The 21,885-nt window shown below is 40.2% G+C and overlaps 3 protein-coding genes across 3 annotated transcripts in view; 2 read left to right on the top strand and 1 right to left on the bottom strand.

Moving 5' to 3' along the window:
• LOC141809517 (sodium- and chloride-dependent taurine transporter-like) overlaps positions 1 to 21,885 on the bottom strand; it is a 54,840-nt gene that overhangs the window by 19,309 nt on the left and 13,646 nt on the right. The window lies entirely within an intron of this gene.
• Positions 48 to 7,577, top strand: LOC141810193 (primary amine oxidase, liver isozyme-like). The gene is made up of 5 exons (XM_074697573.1): positions 48 to 1,692; positions 3,401 to 3,519; positions 5,295 to 5,461; positions 5,969 to 6,101; positions 6,214 to 7,577. The coding sequence occupies exons 1-5, from the start codon at positions 135 to 137 to the stop codon at positions 6,502 to 6,504; spliced, it is 2,268 nt and encodes a 755-aa protein (XP_074553674.1). The 5' UTR covers positions 48 to 134; the 3' UTR covers positions 6,505 to 7,577.
• On the top strand, positions 11,775 to 21,499 carry LOC141809042 (primary amine oxidase, liver isozyme-like). The gene is made up of 5 exons (XM_074695849.1): positions 11,775 to 13,800; positions 15,908 to 16,026; positions 17,571 to 17,737; positions 20,320 to 20,452; positions 20,570 to 21,499. Exons 1-5 carry the CDS (start codon positions 12,243 to 12,245, stop codon positions 20,837 to 20,839), a joined length of 2,247 nt encoding a protein of 748 aa, XP_074551950.1. The 5' UTR covers positions 11,775 to 12,242; the 3' UTR covers positions 20,840 to 21,499.

Genomic DNA, 21,885 nt, shown 5'->3' with positions numbered 1-21,885 from the left:
ATCCGTGCAGAAGGGGTGGGAACGGAGGGGTGTAGGGGAGCGCTTCTCTTCAAAATCGAACCTCTCGCTCCTGCCCGGGGCACTGTATCCTCTCATCCTGTCGTAGAAGCCTGTGCGTAAAAGTAGTGCTGAGGATGAACTCTCTCGTGAAGTGGGCGCTCATCCTCTTTGTCCTCTTCTCCATCATTCTCAACATAGTTCTGATCGGCATTCACTCCAGCAGGGCGCCCAAATGCTCCACTAAGAGCGTCCACCCGCTGCGGGCCAAGCACGATGAGCGCAGCGTGGTGTTCGCTGACCTCACCCGGGAGGAATACACGCAGGTCCAGCAGTACATGCTCCAGCAGAAGGACTTGGGAATATCCACGAACCAGATCACTAAACCATCGGAAAACTTCTTGTTTTTGATTGATCTGTCTCTGCCAAAGAAAGCAGACGTACTTGCTTACTTAGACGGAGGAGGGAGCAAACCGGCCAGAGAGGCAACAGTTGTGGTCTTTCACGGTGCGCACGGCTACATTAAGGAGTATGTTGTGGGTCCTCTTCCAAAACCAACTAAACACCGGGATGTCACTGAAGAGAGGTACAACACAGACCTGCCCATCACTGCGCGCACCGTCACTGTTGGGGAATACGCTTTGATTTTCTCGTTTCTAGAGGAACATGTCTTCTCCAAACTCACTCAGCTGATGAAAGAGAGCTTCGACGCAGGGAAGGACAAGCATCTGAATGCGTTCGAGCAGATGCCCCGCGGAGTTCAATCCGGAGACAGAATGACATGGATTTCTTTCTTCAGAGATATGGGTGGCATGTATATTCACCCGGTTGGCTTCGAGGTGATGCTCAACCACAAGAGTGTAAACGCCTCCGAGTGGAAAGTGGAGCGGCTGCTTTATAACGGTCAGTACTTTCACACAGTGGAGGAGCTGAAACAGAAATATGAAGCTGGGACTGTGAAGAAAATACTTTTCAAAGAGTCTTCTGATTATGGATCCCTGAAACCAAAACAGAAGACTCCACAGATAGGTCCACAGATGTTTAATGTGGATGGAAAACGCTTCAGCGTCAGCAACAACCACGTCCTGTACCTGGACTGGAGCTTTGCCTTCGGGCTGAGCTCGCTGACAGGCGCCAGAGTTTTTGATGTGCGCTTCAAGGGTGAAAGGATCATCTATGAGCTGAGTGTGCAGGAGGCCATGTCTGTGTATGGTTCAGTGACACCGGGCATGATGCTGACAAAGTTTTTGGACTCAAGCATCGGAATCGGACGCTTTGGCCATGAGCTGACGCGTGGTGTGGACTGTCCCTATGATGCAACCTACATCGACACATTCCGCTACATCGATGTCCCAGCTCCTATAAGATTCAGGAACTCTATTTGTGTGTTTGAGCACAACATGGGTCAGCCCCTGAGGAGACACTTTGCTGACTTCTTCCACAACAGTTATGGAGGGATGGTCAACAGTGCCTTAGTGTTTAGGACGATAACAGCCATAGGAAACTATGACTACATGTGGGATTTCATCTTCTTCCAAAGCGGATCAGTGGAAGCTATGGTGCATGCTACAGGCTACATCTCCTCCTCTTACCTGGTGGATGGTAATCTGAAGTATGGACACCAGGTGGCAGACAAAGTGCTTGGGAACATTCACACACATTTTATTAACTTCAAGGTGGATCTAGATGTGCTGGGTGAGTAAAAACATGAATATTTGACCTAATTATGTTTTTTGTGTGTGTGACCTCTAAGGTCACCACAGATTAGGCCTTGAAAATCAAGATGTGATCATCAGGTTAAGATCCCAAATGTGAGCAGGATCTCTGTGGTTTAACAGCTTGCAAAGTTTCTGGCAGTATTTAACCATAAAGCAGGAGATCATAGGCCTGGCTCCCAATGATATGTTCATAGCAGAGGGAACAGCAGTGTTTAGTTACCTTTACATCATTCAGTGGAGTTACCAGTGAAATATTCTCTAGAAATATAATTGTTCTGAATTAAGCACTGTCCTAACTTGTATGAAAGTTTATCTTGAGAAATACCCAATGCAGCCTATGCATGAATGTGCTATGTGTCAATAACTCTTTACTGATGTGACACAATTATTATTAACTTAAGTTAAATGATGTGTGATTTCCCTCATTTGCTTCCTATGTGCAAAAGTGTAGAGATTAGACAAACCAATAACAAGAGACAGGCCGAGTGGAAATGTTTTTTCCCAATTCCCTGAGATTTAAAACTCACAGCTGGTTTTCTCTGCGTCATTTTCTACAGTGACTAAAGCTCTCTAGCACAGTGGTTGCCATCCTTATCCAACCCAGAGCCCACTTTTAAGTCTCCAAATTTCCACAGCCGACCTCTGACCCCATAAATATGGAGGCCATGTGATGCATTCTCAGTGCACTTTTTTAATTAAAGACTAAGTTGAATATTGCAATGCAGTTCTGCTACAAAGTGGTCCAGCCGATGACAACAAAAGTCGCTATCTTTCATTTTTCACGTCTGAAACTTGAAGGACAAACAAAAAAAAGTAATGAAAAGGATGTTTGAATATTAGGTGGAGTTTTTGCGGAGTTTCAGGGGCAAGACTCCACCTCAACCTCACCCCTTCCTGTATTTATAGCTAGCTAGCATCTAGGGCTAGGACAATATGCTATTCGTGCGGTTCTATTCTATTACAATGTTTGGGTTGCCAATTAGATTTGAATTGTAATTCTTTGCTATTTACAATTTTTGCAATTTTTAATTTGCTTTTTTAACGCCAGACCATGTGAAAAAGTTAAATGATGAAGACAATAATGTCTACAGACTATATCAGGAGCTATGTTTTCCCATAAAATGAACATCACGTGGGTCAGAGAGAAACATTTCGCCCTCTGCTGGAGAAAAGTGGTAACATTTTTCCAATCCAGTTTATAAAAAAAGACTAAAATGAAAAATTTGAAGTTGAAAAAAAAAAGATTTTTTGACAAAGAATCCTGATTTTGATATTGTCAAACAAAAAATCCTGATATATAAATTTTTGATTTTTTTCTCCCACCCCTAATAGCATCCTAGTAACTTATCCATATGTTGCCAATAATTCGCATATTTTTCTCTTTATCTGTGGACAGCTGTAATTACTCGTTTAATAGTATAAATCAGAAAAAAAGATGACACTCAGCCCATTTCAGCTGCTTAACATACAAAACTAAGGACATGCATTGCTCATCTCCAATTCCTTGACAACACAGTATGAACCAGAATCATTGAGACAGAAAAGGATGTGATTCACATAGTAAGAGGTTGGCCATCAGAGGCACAGAAATGTTTTAAAGTGTTAGTTGGTGGTTGTATAAAAATAGACTGATTTCACTGAAACAGCAAACCTCTAAAACCATGTCGCCATTATTCTCCTCACAGGACAGAAGAACTTTTTCCAGACAAAAGACATGAAATATGTCAACAAGTCTCTGCCATGGATGCCTGAGCGCCACGCGATGGTCCCTGAGCTTGTGGAGAATCAGCTAAAAACAGAACAGGTCAGATTTGGTCATAAGCTTCAGCACTGAAGATGTTGTTGTATATGATGTTGAAAAGACGGGGGATTTGTTTTATTCTAAAGCTTTTCAAATCTCGGCACAGCAACTAGGGATGTCCCGATATTACATTTTCACTTCCGATACGATACCGATACTGCAGCATTGAGTATTGGCCGATACCGATATTAATCCAATACGATATCAGCATTTAACATTCATACTTTTATTACTTATTTTGTAGTATGTCTGTCATGTTAGACATGGCTTGATTAAGTGATATTATTCCAACAAAGAACAGTCTTCAGCAACAGTAGGTATGAGGAAAAACTGACCCATTTATTATTAACCAATGGGTAACAGAAACTGCTTATATTAGAGATTTTAGATGCATTCCGATTGTCCATTTGTTTTTTTTGCTGATATTGGACCGATATCAGATATCAATATCGGACTGGGACACCTCTACCAGCAACAATGGCACTCTTTGGGCCTAAGTGAAAGAAAACATATAAAGCGTAGGGGAATGTGAAAAACCATTAATGTTTTAATTAATAGTTGAAATGTTTTGAATGATTTGTAGTATTACCTTTTTTGGTTGCAGACCGTGAGAAACTAACAGAGTTTTATCTTCAGTAGCATCGGCTCTCAGTCAGCTTTTGTTTTGGACTTAAGGCCAGGAAACTGTTTCCAAGCAGGAGGCAGCGCTGCTCTGTTAAAGCTCAAGAAAAACAGCAAACCTGAGCCCACAGGCAGAGCACACAGTCAGGATGATGCACTGAGGATGTTGTTGTGCATGATGTTCAACAGATAAAGGAATTTGCTTCATTTTTAAGCTGTTGAATAGCACAGCAACAACGACACCATCAGTAAAGCTGGGTAGAAGAAAACTCGTGTGAAGGTTGCGCAAATCAATAATCTTGTGTCTAAAAAGTTTTACTTAATGTTTTTGTTGCTTGTTTTACTATTTTTTTAAGGTTGGAGACTGTGAGAAAGTCTGTCTTATCATCAGCTCCACAGTCGGTTGTTGTTTTGGCCTGAAGGGTCAGGAAACTGTTACCGCACAGGAGGTGGCAGTGTTCTGTAAAAGCTCAGGAAAAACAAAACCTGAGCCCACAAGCAGGGCATACCATCAGAGTAGGTTCACTTTTGTGAGTTTTAAAGATTGGCAAAGGTTAAAAAAAAGAAAGAAATGAAAGGCGATCAGGGCAGGAAGACTTTTAGAAAGGTTAGGCAGCAAATCCTACAGTGTGGCAACTAAAACTTTCCATTCTTTTGCTCAGCCACAGACACTGATTATCTGTTGGTATATGTATGCTCAAAGATAAACAGACTGATAGGCAGATGTGAATGATATGAAATCCACCCTATCTCCCTGAAGGATACACACGCTACAAGACTTAGTAACCTTTGCGAGTAGAGATACCTAGAAATCATACTGGAATTAGCCGATACTCAAGGCAGAAACATCTTACGTCGAGTAAGACCTCCTCACCAGTGGTTGGCGCTACATTGCTGCAGTTTGATACCATGGCAAATATGTGTGGCAGAGTGACTGTGCTGCCTTTGTTCAAAATGATCTGTCACTCTTAATTGAAATCTTTTGTATCACAAGTACTAGTGGTATGGGTACTCAGTGTAGTTCAGTACTCAAGAGGAAGTACTTGTACTGGTATCAATCTCAATAAGTGAGGCATACACCAAACAATTAATTAATTGGGGTTTAAGTTAAACTCTGATCAATGCATGACAAATTTTCTCCTGCCAATCCTCAACAGGAAGCTGCTCTGCGTTATGACCAAAAGACCCCACGCTACCTCCATATAGCCAGCAACAAGACCAACCGCTGGGGCCACCATCGCTCCTACAGGCTGCAGGTGTTCAGCTTCACTGGAGACCATCTCCCAGAGAGCCAGACTGATGAGAGGGCCATGTCCTGGGCCAGGTGAGACTGAAACAAAGGCAAAACATCCTTGTGTCACATTTGAATCAATATGATACTGATGCCCGGTACCTGGAAATCAGTATTGGTTCTCAACGGTACCAATGTCAAGAATTGGTGATCAATAGTAATTTTTATTTATTTGTTCATTTGATTTAAAACTTGATGCTGTGTTCATGTCCAGTATGGTAAATCATCTACTCTTCCACTTTCTCCCAGTAACAAGCGCTCGGATACCAAAACATGGTACCATTTGATTTTACGTGAATTGGTACTACAGACAAAATTTGGTACCTGTATAAGTACCCAATTTGGTACCCACCACTACTTTGTATTTATTTATTTATTTTTAAGTTGCATTGCACCTTTAAAGTTCCATTTCAACCCAAGTTAGGATCTTGCACATAATTATATGTAATGGTTGTATTTGTTGTCACAGCCTGAGGTCTGTGCGGGTGGTCTCCACAGGTCTTTCAGTGAAGACTCTGCGTCTCTTGTGTCTGTTTTCAGGTACAAGGTCGCCATCACCAAGCACAAGGATTCAGAGCAGACGAGCTCCAGTCTGTACAGTCAGAACAACATCTGGACTCCAGCTGTTGACTTCAGCAAATACATTGAAGACAACGAGAGCATTGAGAATGAGGTGTGTTGAGGTCTTATCTACATGTATTAATAATTAAATAAAACATACATTTATTGAAACTTGAGATCAGATAACCCCACTTTCCATGCTGTGTTTAAAAATGCACCCACAGGACCTGGTCGCATGGGTGACAACAGGTTTCCTCCACATCCCCCACGCTGAGGACATCCCCAACACAGTGACAGTGGGCAATGGGGGCGGGGTTCTGCTTCGGCCTCACAACTACTTTGATGAAGACCCTTCTGTCCACTCTGCTGATGCTGTATTTATAGGCCCAGGCACTGAGGACAGCTGTGAAAGCAACAGGATGGCCTGCCTTGCTCAAGAGGCCTGCAGCCCTGTCCTTGAGCCCTTCACCTACCATGGCTTTGATGGAGTCATGAAGTTTGAGGATTGGCTTTGATTCAGCAGTTATTGCTTGAGAAAGTGCTTATCTACTAATATAACAAGAAGTTTGTTTTTATGATTGATGCACCGATATGAAAATAAAGGCAACATTCAAAAACACTTAAACACCAACAGGACACCAGAAAATGCAGTTGTCAACAAAACAAGCATGGAGCATATCAGCATGGAGTAACAAACAGGTCATCTGGATAATAACGAGATAAATATGAGATTTTAAAAAACTCCACCCAGAAAAACTTGGCTTTGGGTGATAAGATCCACATTATGAGATCAAATATCCAGGCAGAGGCTTGAAAAGACTCTTTGGACATTTTATAATTCAGATTTTGCCCTCCTGTAGAAGATGTGATAATGGCAGTGATCTCACAGGCAACTTAAAATAGTTAATAACCTGTCTGGATCAGTGCTGCAGGGCATTCCTTTGGGATTACTTTAGCTGAACTATAAATGGGCGGTGTTTATGTAACACTTCTTTGTATCCTGACCTCTCAAAGCACTCTCATATTACATGTCACATTCAGGTTGCTTTGTCTAATCTATTAGTATTCATTCATCTCACTCCACTCACAGTCATAGCTCAGTGCAGCCACCAGGGGGAGTTTTTCCAGGCTGGTTAAGTGCCTTGATGACAATCCTGCATATAAACAGGAAACAAGTGAACCCCCACCTCCCAATTGAGTAACAACTGACTCAACCACTGAGCCAAGTCCCTTAGTTTCCCTGCAGTACACTGCTCCAAACTAAGACAGAAATGGTAAAAAGTACAAGCTGATGCCTCAGTATTAAGAGCAGATTTTGTAACACATTTAAACTGCAAAAGCAAATATCGGTGTCCTTAGCGGCGTGCCCCTTCCTGCCTGAAATTTGATTCCCCAGGTGTTGCATCATAATCCTAGATTATGTGTAACTCCTTCAAAGGCTTAAATTAGAAAGGTTTTTGTGGGCTGTGGATTAAGTGTGGCACATTTTTTTTCTTTGTACTTTAAACTGTGACTTTTTGATTTTTTTTTAAAGGAGTAAAAAATTATACACTTGTGTTTGTGAATTCTGTTTTTTGAATTTCAAAGTTATAAATGGGTATTCATTAAATTTATTATCACCTGATTTAAAAGTTCACATGAACAGTTGAAAGTGTGTCTACCAAAAAGCAAAAAAATCCCAAATTATCCTCTTAGCACAACTAGATATTGCGGTAATTACCTCCACCAAGGAGGTTATGATTTTGGGAGAGTTTGTTTGTTTGTCTGCGAACAACATAACTCAAAAAGTAACCAAGGGATCTTGATGAAATTTTCAGAAAATGTTCAAAATGGGATTAGGAAGAAGTGATTACATTTTGGAGGTGATCCAGATCACCGTCTGAATCCAGGATTTTTCTAAAGGATTCTTTATCATTGTGAGATAGGGCCGTTTTCACCATATGTGCATATAACTCCATGATAAATGGTTGGATTACTTTGCAAAACAATACAAGACAAGGTTATGATAATTTCTGACACACACATTGAAACCAGACTATAAACTGGAGCAGGACTGGGTGAGCAACCAGGTGGCTGAGTTTTGCACATTTTTGAGGTCTGTAGATTGGGGGCCATGAAGGATGCTGTTAGAGCAGTCCAGTCTGGAGGTTATTAGGGCTCAGATGGGTGTTGTGTCAGCAGAAGAGGAAAGGGTGGGTCTAAGTCATGTGATGGAGGCAGAACGCAGAGGGTTTGGTTATGTTTCTGGTAAGGGATTTGAAGAAGAGATGGATCCCAAGGTTACAGACTATTGGGAGGATGTGACTGTATAACAATGAGAGGCTCTCAGTGGAGATGAGAGGGGGAGGCGTTTGAGGGCCAATGACAATGTTTTATTGCAGTTAACCAATTTATGCTCTATTTTTTTTCAGAGTTGTGAGGCATATAGTTTTATCAGTTCAGTCCCTCTGAACCATGTTATGTATTTATTTTTTTCCATTTTGTACTTCATTTTGAGGAAAATAGGATTTCTATGACTGGTAACAATTGTTGCTGGTAGTCACACAGCTTGTCACTAGGTCACCTAATAATTAAATGGAAATAACAATAAATATAAAAATAATTAAGTTATAAAAAATAACAATATAGTCATAATAAATTTAGAAAAAAAAAAAAAAAGTGGTGTGTATGGGGGGTGGTAGGTGTGGGCATTGGCTGCGGTAAGTACTTGTGTGTCAAGAAAATTGCACCTAATAAGTAAATTATGAGCAATCCTGCAGGCAGTGTTTTTCCTTTGGTTAGCAACTAGCTAAATGCCCAACACTCACAGAAATAAGCCCATGAAAAAAAAAACCTTACTTATCCCAGGTACAATTATTTTGGGGTGGGGTACTCTAGAGACTTGAATGGTTAAATAATTATAAATATGTTTGGGGGGAAACCATAAGAAATTTATTAAAATTGGCTCTTTCCAGAATGATTTGCATCCTCCATGTCTTCCACCCGAAAGAGCAGGAAGCAGATAATGTCATGTGACAGGAACCACTTGGAAACTATTTTTATGAACGAAAATAATTGTCTGAGTTGTCTACTAGCGTATAAGTGGAAAGAGTTGTATTTGTAACGTTGAGATTTTGTATTGTGAGTAGAAAATTATAGTGATATAAAACGGGTTAAATTTAAGAAAGCTGCTTGTAATTCAGTGTTTGTTGCCAGTGGGGCTGTTTGTTTCAGATTTGTGATTGGTGGTTGTCCTGTAAAAACCTGTTTTTAATACAAGGGCAGTGCTTCAACCCTGTCTTTAACATGAAGATGAATTGATGCTTATTAAAGCATGATAAAAGATGTGATGATATGTTATAGGAGTGCTCTAAGATTTTTAAAAAACATTAGCTTATCAACTATGGTGGAAAATTTTCTATTGCATCGTAGACTAACATGTAACTTCTCATCCATTTATTGTTTAACAAGTCTTACTTAAAATGTAAGAGCTATTAAAAAAAAAAACCCTGACCCCTCACGCTTATTCTTGTGTATCTGCCACCGCTGTGCTGACCAAAGTTTGACTCCTTACGTGACTAAAACTGTGTGCTGTGGTTGTCATCAGACCGTTGGTGCTGATAATGCAATGTGTGTGTCTCATGTGTTTCCTTCTTTCTGAACAGAAAGCCCAGAGAACTTAGACTCAGGAAGCTTTCTTGCAGACTGCTTTCATACTCTGTAAAAACAGCTACTCTACATTACAAGGCTGATTAAATACTCGCAGAGACAAATTTGACCCAAGATCCTTTTAGTGATTCTTCTATTGCATTACTGCACTTTTTTTGTGAGCTGCTGTGGCAAAAAAAATTCTCCCAAGGGGATCAATAAAGAATATTCTATTCTATTCTATTCTATTCTATTCTATTCTATTCTATTCTATTCTATTCTACTCTATTCTATTCTATTCTACTCTATTCTATTCTATTCTAAAACTTTGCCAGTGCAGGTAGGAAGGTAGATGAAGTTATAACGGGAGCACACTCGCATTTAAATTTTTTTTTGCTTTTAGAGTAAAAAATATTGTTCAATCTGTCCATGTTTTTATTGTTCTGAATCAAACGTTGGACCAAACTAAGTGCATAGCCTGGTATTAAACCCTCGACCTTCAATCTGAGAGGTAACCAACTTAACCACTAAGGCACCGCTGCCACAGCTTATACTGCTAGGCGCCGCCCTGTTGGCTATGGCTGCCTTTTGCAGCAGCTCTCTCTTCTTTGTCCATTTCTTGTAACTTTTTCGTCATCTTTGTTTTTGGAGTGGATCATTACTTTGAACGGGTCATTTGTTGGTCATGGACACCAAACTTTTTGTGGCTCCAGCGATATTTTTACTACTTTGTCTCCTGTGTTTGTCTAAAGAATCCTACATGTAACCATGGCTGCATTGTTTACATGTGAACTCAGCTGTTTGCAGTCTGTAGCATGTCAATGCTAACTGGTGCAAGGCCTGATGTCTTCCCACAAGGTGAGGAAAAGGAGGTGAGGACGATGTGCTGGTTCTCAGGTGTGAGCTAAGAAGTGACGACATGGACCTGTCCTTCCATCCATCGTTATTGGGAATGTAAGATCTATCTCCAATAAGATGGACGAGCTAGCTGTGCTAACCCAGCAACAGAGGGAATACCAGAAGGCAGAATAGCTACTAGCTATTCACAGACATGGCTAACAGAGCTAACACCAGACACCAACGCCACATTGGAAGAGCTTCACCTGCTGTGAGCAGACAGGATCCAGGAGACAGAGACTGAACAGACTGCTGAAGAAGCTCAGTCCTGGACCCTGTGGAGGTGGAGGCTGGCTGAACTGGACAATGATGGACAAGCTGTCATCATCTTTTTTCTTATGGAGCTTTTTGCACTTTCTATACACTTTCTTACTTTTGTTTTCTTGATTGCTGCTGTGACCTCAATTTTGTTGTACTTGTTACAATGACAATAAAGTTCTATTCTATTCTATTCTATTCTATACTGAAGTATTTTATAAAACTATTGTACCTTAAAAAAAATATTTCAGACTTAAATCTGCTGGAGAATTGATGTCATGCCAAGTAATATTTCTGATATTAATATCCAAATGAAAGGCAAAGCATTCACAAATGTACAAATTAATGAAAAGATTAATTGCACCTAACTCCATTTCAACGGTGAATGACCATTAAAATGGACACATTTGATTACCAAAATCTGCAAACCTTGCCAAACTTTTGAACTCTTGAACGTACAAATTATGAGGGGTTTTTTTTGCTGTATTTGTCTAGCTCTGTGAAAACGTGTAAATGTGTGTCACATCTATCATTAACCTCTCACCAATAAACTGAGAGAAGTGTTCCCTTACCCTCAGCTCACCCCTCAAAGATAAGAGCACATGCAAGGGTGTGTCAAGTGTTGCCCTTATCGTTGTGTACTTTCCTTGAGTTAATCTCTTTAGTGGATTTATTTAGTGTTTTTGGTTATGCTTTAGATATTTTTCTTAGTGATTCTTGTCTTGTTTGTTTTCCTTTGTGTTTTTTGAGCCTTTCGTGTTTACTATTTTACTTTTACCTTCTGCTTTTGTGTTTCTCTTCTGTTTGATTACACTCATTTGCTACACCTGTCTTGACACACACTTGTGTCTCAAGGTCGTTACTCTGTGTGTGTGTGCTTTCTAGGCCAGTTACACATTTGAGCCATTTATGAGCAGACACTTGAAGCTAGTTTGTACAGTAGTTTGAAGAACCGCGTTCAAAGAGCTAAAAGTTAGAGGGATTTAAAATGTTACATCAGTCCCCGGTCTCCCCTACAAAGGAACACATCTAACAAAAAGTGACAGAGTGAAGCAGAGTGGAAATGCTCACAGCTCATCTTTGACCTGGAACCAGAGCACAAAGCCTATACAGAGCCACAAAACGTGTCTGGGTGTGTTTGCCATTGTATATCATTGCACAATCTGCTTTGTGGATTATACCTGAATGAGAAGATAGAGAGGACAAATAAACTCAGTTTGTGATATAGCAGCCAGGTCACTTTAAACTACCTCAGTGCCAAAGAGTAATCTCGTATAACAATTTCTTTACAAGCTGTTTAATCTTCAAATCTTACAGTCATGTGGAAGAGGACGCAGATTTCAGGGTTTGGCATTCATAAAAAAGGGGCGGGGGACAGCCCTATACCTTTCGAGGCATCGTGTTTACTCTCCCCTGGGTGGAGCTTTGTCAGTTTCCCCTGTTTAGCCTGTGCGTAAAAGTGGTGCTAAGAATGAACCCTCTCGTGAAATGGGCGCTTATCCTCTCTTTCATCTTCTCTATTATCCTCAACATAATCCTGATCGGTATCACCTCCAGCAGAAAACCCAAATGCTCCACTAAGAGCGTCCACCCGCCGCGGGGCGAACACGATGAGCGCAGCGTGGTGTTCGCTGACCTCACCCAGGACGAATACACGCGGGTCCAGCAGTACATGCTCCAGCAGAAGGACTTGGACATATCCACAGACCAGTTCACTAAGCCATCGGAAAACTTCTTGTTTTTGATTGATCTGTCTCTGCCAAAGAAAGCAGATGCGCTTGCTTACTTAGACGGAGGAGGGAGCAAACCGGCCAGAGAGGCGACAGTTGTGGTCTTTCACGGTGCGCACGGCTACATTAAGGAGTATGTTGTGGGTCCTCTTCCAAAACCAAAATACCACAGGGATGTCACTAAGGAGAAATACAAGAGAGACCTCCCAATCACTGCGCGCACCGTCACCATTGGGGAATACATAGAGCTTTTCTCATTTTTAGAGGAACATGTCTTCTCCAAACTTACTCAGCTGATGAAAGAGAGCTTCGGCGTGAGCAAGGGGGAGCAGCTGAGAGTGTACGAGCAGATGCCCCGCGGAGTTCAATCCGGGGACAGAAAAACCTGGATTTCTTACTTAAAAGACACGAGTGGCATGTATATTCAGCCGGTTGGCTTCGAGGTGTTGGTCAATCACAAGAGTGTCAAAGCCTCCGAGTGGAAAGTGGAGCGGCTGTACTATAACGGTCAGTACTTCAACACAGCAGAGGAGCTGAAACAGAAATATGAAGCTGGGACTGTGGAGAAAATAGTTTACAAAGAGTCTCCTGATTATGGATCCCTGAAACCAAGACAGAAGCCTCCACAGATAGGTCCTGAAATGTATAATGTGGATGGAAAACGCTTCAGCGTCAGCAACAACCACGTCCTGTACCTGGACTGGAGCTTTGCCTTCGGGCTGAGCTCGCTGACAGGCGCCAGAGTTTTTGATGTGCGCTTCAAGGGTGAAAGGATCATCTACGAGCTGAGTGTGCAGGAGACCACGTCTGTGTATGGGTCGGTGACACCGGGCATGATGCTGATTCAATATCTAGAGTCTAACGTCGGAATCGGACGCTTTGCCTACGAACTGGTCCGTGGTGTGGACTGCCCCTATGATGCAACCTACATCGACACACACCGCTACATCGATGTCCCAGGTCCTGTAAGATTCAGGAACTCTATTTGTGTGTTTGAGCACAACATGGGTCAGCCCCTGAGGAGGCACTTCGCTGACTCCCACCACAACAGCTATGGAGGGATGGCTAACAGCGCCTTAGTGTTTAGGACGATAACATCAATAGGAAACTATGACTACATGTGGGATTTCATCTTCTACCAAAGCGGATCAGTAGAAGCTAAGGTGCATGCTACAGGCTACATCTCCTCCTCTTACCTGGTGGATGGTAATCTGAAGTATGGACACCAGGTGGCAGACAAAGTGCTTGGGAACATTCACACTCACTCTATGAGCTTCAAAGTGGATCTAGATGTGTTGGGTGAGTAGAAACATGAAGTTTTAACCTCACTAGCCAACCTAAGCATATAATGGGGCAGATTTTTGCTTGTTAAAAATAGAAAAATAATGACCACATCTTTACCAAGATGTACACCAGATCAATATCAGAGGTGTCAAAAGTATTTTCATTCATTAATCAAGTAGAAGTATAGATACTAGGGTTTTAAAGACTTTTGTAGAAGCTGAAGTATCAACTCAAGCTTTTTACTTAAGTAAAAGAGTAAAAGTACAGGTTTTAAAACAATTTAAAGTATAAAAGTAAAAGTAACTGAAGGTGGATTGATCTGTGTAATGTGCAGGTGTGATGGATCGCCTACAAACCAACAAGGTATTGGAATAGTATTACATTTATACATTTCTTCCATACACAATCAAATTTACTCTTTCAGGATACAGCTACATCAGCGATTTTAGAAGAGGTTTTTAGACATACACCGATCGGATCGGCTGGTCGATTGATTGGTGCCGATTTCCATAATTTTGGGGGATCGGCAATCAGGGATTGGTGATTGGCCCATCCTTACAAAACTGATCTTATATACCGTCGGGAAGGCCTTAGTTGCTTGTTGCTCTGAGACCTAAAACTCAGGACACTTAATTGGTTGTTTAACTTAAAACATAAAGATTTTATCGTTTCACAGGAATTTTTTAATGATTTTCAATAAAATAAGACTGGGACATTGAAGGCATATGCTGATAAAATATAAAAAGTAAAAATTGATATTGGCCCAAACCTGTATCGGCAGGTCAGGCTTTTTAAAAATCGGTGATTGGCCAGAAAATTGTGATCGGTGCACCCCTAGTTTTTAATTTTTGTGTGTCTTTGTGAACGTTGTGGTGTGTCTTTTTGAACGTCGACAAGCTGGAAAGAAACAGGAGTAGTGAAGCTATTTTTTAAAAATGTGCAGAGTAAAAAGTACAGATATTTGCTTGAAAATGTAAAAAGTAGATGTAAAAAGTCGGCTAAAAATAATTACTCAAGCAAAGTATAGATACCCAAATTTTTTTACCTGAGTAAGGAAATAAAGTATTTTTACTTAGTTCCTTGACACCTCTGATCAACATGAGAAATTTAACCTAACCTATTTATTTAACCTAACTTCATACAACAGAGTTGAAGACTTTTGCTCAGACATGTATTTGTTCTCTGAAAACAAAGGAGTACCAGTCTTAATTCATATGAAAGTTTGTCTTTTATCAAACTGTTTCTCATGTCATGTGTCATATGTTACCCCACATGTTTCTCATCCATTTTCCTCACTGCAAGTCACGCATCAGTTACTGATATATGAGTTGTCCCTTGTTTGCCTTCCCATGTGCAAAAGCGTAAGGTAGTGATCCCTGACCTTTTCCAACTCAGGGCCCCCTTTCAGGTCTCAAACATTTTCGCAGCCCACCTCTGACCCCATGAATCTAGAGGCCATGAAATGCATTCTCAGAGCACTTTCTTTGAGGACTGAACTGAATTCTGTTACACGACCCAGCAGATACCAAAAGTTCCTGTCTCTCATTTGCTTGTCACATCTAATACTTTAAGGAAGACAGAATTAAAGAATATTGATCATTTTCAAGATCCATTTAAAAGTGAGTAAGTTTCAAAGTATCTAAACATTATACTGTATATTTCCCACAGTTTGGGAATCATTGGTGTACTCAATAGTCAAACCAATAACAAGAGACTGATTGAGTGGAAATGTATTTCTCAGTTCACTGATTTAAAACTCACAGCTGGTTGTTTCTGCGTCATTTTCTAAAGTGACTAAAGCTCTCTAGCGTAAATAAGAAAAAAGAACAGATGACTCTCAGCCCATTTCCAGCTGCTTAAAAGACAGCTTCAGCTCCAAATATTTCCAAAAGAGGCCATAAAAAGCTCATTAGAGAGAAAGTTTCCCAGAAAAGAGGAAAATCTGTTCATCTTTTGAATTCCTGTGAATACTTAGCTATAAAAAGGAACAGGAAACACACAGCAGTTAAACAAGGACCTATAGTTCTTACAAACTACCGATACATGCACATCCACAGCTCATCTCTGATTCCACTGAAACAGACAAACCTGTAAAATCATGTCGCCATTATTCTCCTCACAGGACAGAAGAATTTTTTCCAGACAAAAGACATGAAATATGTCAACAAGTCTCTGCCATGGATGCCTGATCACTATGCGATGATCCCTGAGCTTGTGGAGGATCAGCTGAAAACTGAACAGGTCAGAATTTTCAGCACTGAGGATGTTGTCGTATATGATGTTGAGCAGACAGGGAAATTTTTTTGATTCTGAAGCTTTGCAAATCTGAGCACAGCAATATTGGCACCATCAACTACAGCTGGGACGATATGCTTTTCTTGCCATTTGATTCTATTACGATTTTTGGGGTGCCAATTTGATTGAAATTACAATTCTTTGATATTTTTTCGATTTTTGCGATTCTTAGTTTGCTTTTTTAACACCAGATCATGGGGAAAAGTAAAATGATGATGATGATAATGTCTACAGACTAAATAGGGAGCCATAATTTCCCTTAAAATGTACAAATGTTCTGCTGGAGAAAAGTGGAAACTTTTTTCAAATACAGTTTATAAACAAAGACTGAAATGAAGAAAATGAATTTGAAAAAAAAAAAAAATTTGACAAAGAATCCAGATTTTGATAATGTCAAACAAAACATCCTGATAAGTCGTATTTCTTTATTTTTATTTCATTTTTAATTGACAGTGTCATGGGCAGTATTTGAAATCCTTTTTGATTTTTTATCCTTTGTTGTTTTATTTGTTTTAATCCTTAATTTATTTTTTTACAGATGTTTTTCTTTCTTTTATAGGTGGTGGTTCGTAGTCTTTTGTATATTTTAATATTTTTCCTCACATTTCTCTTTTACCTCTCTTTCACTTCTTCTCTTCTATTTCTTTTTACTGGCTGGTTTTATGATGTAAAGCACTCTGTAACTTTGTCTTGAAAAGTGCTATATAAATGAAGTTTATTAATATTATTATCATTATTATTCTACTTTTTCTCCCACCCCTATCATCAACAACTCTGGGTCGAAGAAAACTAAAAAGTAAAAGTTACGCAAACTATTTTATTGTGTCTACAATGTTTTAAATGATCTGTTTTTCTTTTTTTTCTGATTGGAGACTGTGAGAAAGTGTAGATCCTATAATTACCCTAGGTTTTAAATCATTCCCAAGCAGAAGTTGGCAGTGTTTTATGAAAAGCTTATGTAGCAAATCCTACGCAAACACATTCGCAGGATAGACAGACTCTAAAGATGTCAGGTGCTCTGAATCCCCTTTATCTCAAGCAGGGTAAAGTCAGCAACTTCTCATTTCAGTGGCAATTGTCTTTTCCCTGATCTACTTGAAGGACAGCTGAGATGGCCCAACTTGAATTGTAATTAAACATATTAAATATCTGCAATCCGAAGTCCACTTCTGAGGGATTAACCTTGTGGACAAGTAAACACCATGAATTGCCACATAATACAGAATAACAGACAATCGCTACACTCTGTCTGCCATGTCCTGTGGGCTAAAAAAACACAAGTTTGCTTTCCCCAGCTTTCTCTCTATTGGAGCTCAGCTCAGCTCCACTGCCAACCACAGAAAACCACATGCTTCTTCAGGAAGTGAAGAGAAACTTGGAAGAGAAATTGTTTACAAACTGTGACACGTTGTAGATCGTTGTTTTTTGTGCTTTTGTTTCAGTGAAACTCTGATTGATGCATGACAATGTCTCCTGTGATTCCTCCACAGGAAGCTGCTCTGCGTTTTGACCAAAAGACCCCGCGCTATCTCCATATAGCCAGCAACAGGACCAACCGCTGGGGCCACCAGCGCTCCTACAGGCTGCAGGTGTCCAGCTTCACTGGAGACCATCTCCCAGAGAGCCAGCCAGAGGAGAAGTCTATGTCCTGGGCCAGGTGAGACAGCAACAAAGGCAAAACATCTTTGTGTCCCAATAAGCCAATGACGGCAGAAAAAAAAAGTCGTCTCATCTAACATTGGGGGCGGCTATGGTTCAGCAGTAAAGTTGTTTTCCCTCATTTTGACCCCAGCTTCTACGGTCACATGCTGAAGTGTCCTTGAGCAAATTCTGCCCCCAGTTGGTCACTGTTGGTGTGACCAATTAGTTGAATATAAATGTGTATAATAAAACTAATGGTTCCTACAATGGCACGATCCATCGCCAGTGTGTGGTTGTAGTGTAGGGGAAAGACATCAGAAGTGTAAAGCACTTTGAGAGGCCAGAAAGACTAAAAAAGCTCTATATGAGTTCTGGTCCATTTACCATTTAACATCAACTAATATTAAAGGTTTGGCAAAACAACTTCTTGCACTCTGGTCTCAGAGAATTTGACTCAAAGAATTTCTAGCAGGACATTTGTTTCTGTTTAGTTCATAAATCAACGACTACACCAACCGTTCAGCTTGCTTACTTTCTGATTCTGTTAAAACAGTGGGTTCCTTAAAAGTGCTGCAAGAGTGTGAACCTTTCCCTTATTTTCAGCAATAATCCCAGTAGAGTCAAAGGACTTGTGGAATAGTAAGCAAGAAGCAAAACTTATTTCACAATGTGAGAGTGAAATCCAGCTGTTCAATCACACTGCAAAAGCTCAGAGCCAAGCAAATGTTAAGTAATGTTAGCCATATGTACCAGACAAGTTCCTCTAAAAAGTCCTGTTTTTAGATATTAGAAGCCAAAACCTCACCCCACTGCCATCATACAGGTTATAAGCCAAAAATTAGGTCTTATAACCTGTATGATGGCAGTGGGGTGAGCAAAGTTTTCTTGTTAAATTTCTTAAAAACCGGTATATTTATTTAAGAAAATCAACTAGTTTAAAGGGGCTGTAAGGAGTTTGAAAGTGATCTTGAAAAAGTCTCCCTTCTAGATATATGTCTGATCATAATCCACACTCTAAAATGAGATTATCAGCGCCAATATTGTTGGTTACAGCCTACTTTAAATAGCTACTTCTTAGCTTCCAAGAGGGGTCATCCAGGCCTCTATGACAACACCACGCCAGCTGACGAAGTTTGGTAGTGAGAAAAAATAAAACACAGAAATCTGTGTTTATCTCTGCTAAAGACAATTTCTGTGATTAATTTTGTAGTGATGGTGGACACAGGAGCCTAACTGTCAGACAGAAAAAGGACAGAAAAGCAGAAGAAAGCTAAACGGGAGAGTGCTACAGCCTGAGCTAAAGGCTAATTAGCCTACTAAAAGCTACAGCTACTAAACTGCTATAAAACTGACAGTGTTTACTTGTTGTCCTGTTAGCCTACAGATATGTTGGAGCACCAGGCTGGTGATGTTGCTAACCTATAGCTGGCTACTACAACTTTGCTTGATGTCATGTTTCAAACCTTAGCGCTACGTAACTGTACTTATATAAACCTTATCTCGGCGCATTGCATCCAGTAAAAAGTTGCCTTAAACAAAGATTTTTTTTTTTATTCAATCTCCATTAAATTCCAAAACAAACACACGTCTTGCTAAAAGTAATATACAACAGTGTGCAGAGACTCCGGGCCACAAGGTGGCATGGGAGTGCAACTAAAACAGATCCTCCTCATGGCATCTTTAAGTCAGTGATATGGCATGTTAAAATTTCTTTGTGGAGTATAGACATAAAATTTCATGGTGGGGGTTAGATAAATTTGTGAAAACATTAAAAACAATTCTAATTATTTTTAAATTATTTAGCAATGCTGTGCACACAAGGCTGTTTGTAATTAGTAATTCAAAAGGTAAGGTTTGTGTTTAAGCATGTCACCGCCGTCATCAACATAGTTCTACCATATGTATCTTTTATAATTGTGATTGATGATTCCCTGATTCCTCTATATGAGACTCATCACAGCTGCAGGCATGGGTCATTTGGGTCATTCAGTAGCCACATATACATGGACCCAAATATTCCGCTTGCATTTGGTTTATTTGCTCAAACAGAAAGAATTTAACCTTTGTATACACCTCATTCCGAAAGAAAAGTACCAATCCGAATGGACATTTAATCAGTTTCACGGGGGTGGAATATTCCTTTGAGGTATCATGTATCCACTCAAACGGAAAGTTGTCAGGGTATGTTCTTTCAGCGCATGCTCAGATATGACGTAAGACGCAACTAGAGACGTTCCTCAACTTTAAAAATGGCGGCGAGCCGTCAGCACTGGACTGCGGCTGAAAGTTTGTTTTTGATCCAAACTTTGAAAGAAATGAATGTAATTTCAAAACTGGACGGACAACAAACTCGCAATATGTAGTATTGCAACACCGTGATAAACAAACTGTCGTCCCCCAGCTTTGATAAATCCCGTGATGTTTACGTTTTTCTGCGCATGCCCCATTGACCATTCAGTTTGATTATAGCGGCGCATGTAGACCAGAGATTGGAATATTCCTTTCCATGTATACTATTGTTTTCGTAGAAGTCATTCGGAAAGATTCCATTGGGAAAGATGAAAAACTTCTCCTGTAACCGTCTTTGTCTGTCTTCAGGTACAAGGTCGCAATCACCAAGCACAAGGATTCAGAGCAGACTAGCTCGAGTATGTTCAATCAACAGGACGTCTGGACTCCAGCTGTTGACTTCAGCAAATACATTGAAGACAACGAGAGCATTGAGAATGAGGTTTGTTTAGAGTTATCTGTGTGTATAAATAACAAGATAAAAACTACACGTCTGGAAACTTGATGTTGGATCGTGTTACTTACAGTAGCTGCATGCTTTCTTAAAATGCACTTACAGGACCTGGTAGCATGGGTGACAACAGGTTTCCTCCACATCCCTCACGCTGAGGACATCCCCAACACAGTGACAGTGGGCAATGGGGGCGGGGTTCTACTGCGACCTCACAACTACTTTGATGAAGACCCTTCTATCCACTCTGCTGATGCTGTGTATATAGGCCCAGGCACTGGGGGCAGCTGTAAAAGCAACAGGATGGCCTGCCTTGCTCAAGAGGCCTGCAGCCCTAACCTTGAGTCCTTCACTTATGAAGGCATCTACCAGCATTGATTAGCTTTGATTTTTGCACTGTTAGGCTTTAATTTCAGGTTGTGCTTATCTACTTCTTCAACAAAAAGTCTGTTTTGATGTTGAAATGTAGTACAGCGTGGTTGGAAGATTATTTTTTATTTGTTTGTATTCAAGCTCTGCCAAAATTCTTCAACTAAATGCACTGATAAAAAATAAAATAAAATGCAACTTTCATTAATAATCAAAAACATGAAATGACAACAGAATATCAGAAAATATTAGAGTGATTAGTACGCCATGCATTTTCTGTTTGTGTTGCTCAGGCAATTTTTAGTCATTTATAAGCAGACACTTTAAACTAGTTTGTACATCAGTTTAAAGACACTGGGTTAAGAGAGCTCAAAGTTAGAGACTGAAATGTCAAAAATGTTCCAACTGTCCCCAGTCTCCCCTTCATACAGGCTAATAAGGTTCTCCTACATCTGATTCTTCTTTTGTATCATGCAAGCTCATTTTATTTCTCTAGCTTTTTAGATGCAACATCTGATGCACAGAAACTTGTATCATCAAGAGAGTCAAAGCTTTTATATTCCTAAGTGTGCTGTTTTACCTAAAGGCTGCTAGAAGTAGCCTCAAAACATTTTTAAATGTAAGATAAATGTGGAAAATAAATAACCCTAAATCTTTTTTTAATAAAAACACGCATTTTACTACAGATTCAAGCGAGCTGTTTTTTTTCCAGCTCTGTGAAAACTAAAATCTGTGTCTCATCTGTCATTAATCACTCTTCTTGTCAGAAGTACTCCCCTCCTTTCACTGCTGAAATGCTCACAGCTCATCTCAGCCACACTTTGACCAGGAATCGGAGCATGACGCATTTTTCACTGCAGCAGAACTCTGTGGGCTTGTTTACGCTTGAATGTCATCACACAATGTAAGATTAGACTTCAAATTCAGGCATTTTACTATCAAAATTTAAGAAAGGAGACAGTTCACACCTCTTCATTGTGCCTTGGGAGTAATCTTATAACATAGTAGCTTGGCGCGCGCTATAACAGAGGCACTTGCAACAAAATTTTGGGCTG

The sequence above is a fragment of the Halichoeres trimaculatus genome, unplaced genomic scaffold (genome assembly GCF_033239565.1).
Source record: "Halichoeres trimaculatus isolate MK-OKI-2021-1 unplaced genomic scaffold, fHalTri1.1 fHalTri1_scaffold_20, whole genome shotgun sequence".
Taxonomy (NCBI): domain Eukaryota; kingdom Metazoa; phylum Chordata; class Actinopteri; order Labriformes; family Labridae; genus Halichoeres; species Halichoeres trimaculatus.
The sequence above is the reverse complement of the archived record's forward strand: the minus strand, read 5'-3'. Positions and strand labels throughout refer to the sequence as shown.

Excerpts from the sequence above, each read along its gene's own strand:
- LOC141810193 (XM_074697573.1), top strand. The coding sequence starts at position 135 with ATGAACTCTCTCGTGAAGTGGGCGCTCATCCTCTTTGTCCTCTTCTCC. Across the intron at positions 3,520-5,294 it reads ATCAGCTAAAAACAGAACAG|GAAGCTGCTCTGCGTTATGA; the intron begins GTCAGATTTGGT and ends AATCCTCAACAG. Across the intron at positions 6,102-6,213 it reads ACGAGAGCATTGAGAATGAG|GACCTGGTCGCATGGGTGAC; the intron begins GTGTGTTGAGGT and ends ATGCACCCACAG.
- LOC141809042 (XM_074695849.1), top strand. The coding sequence starts at position 12,243 with ATGAACCCTCTCGTGAAATGGGCGCTTATCCTCTCTTTCATCTTCTCT. Across the intron at positions 16,027-17,570 it reads ATCAGCTGAAAACTGAACAG|GAAGCTGCTCTGCGTTTTGA; the intron begins GTCAGAATTTTC and ends ATTCCTCCACAG. Across the intron at positions 17,738-20,319 it reads AAGTCTATGTCCTGGGCCAG|GTACAAGGTCGCAATCACCA; the intron begins GTGAGACAGCAA and ends GTCTGTCTTCAG.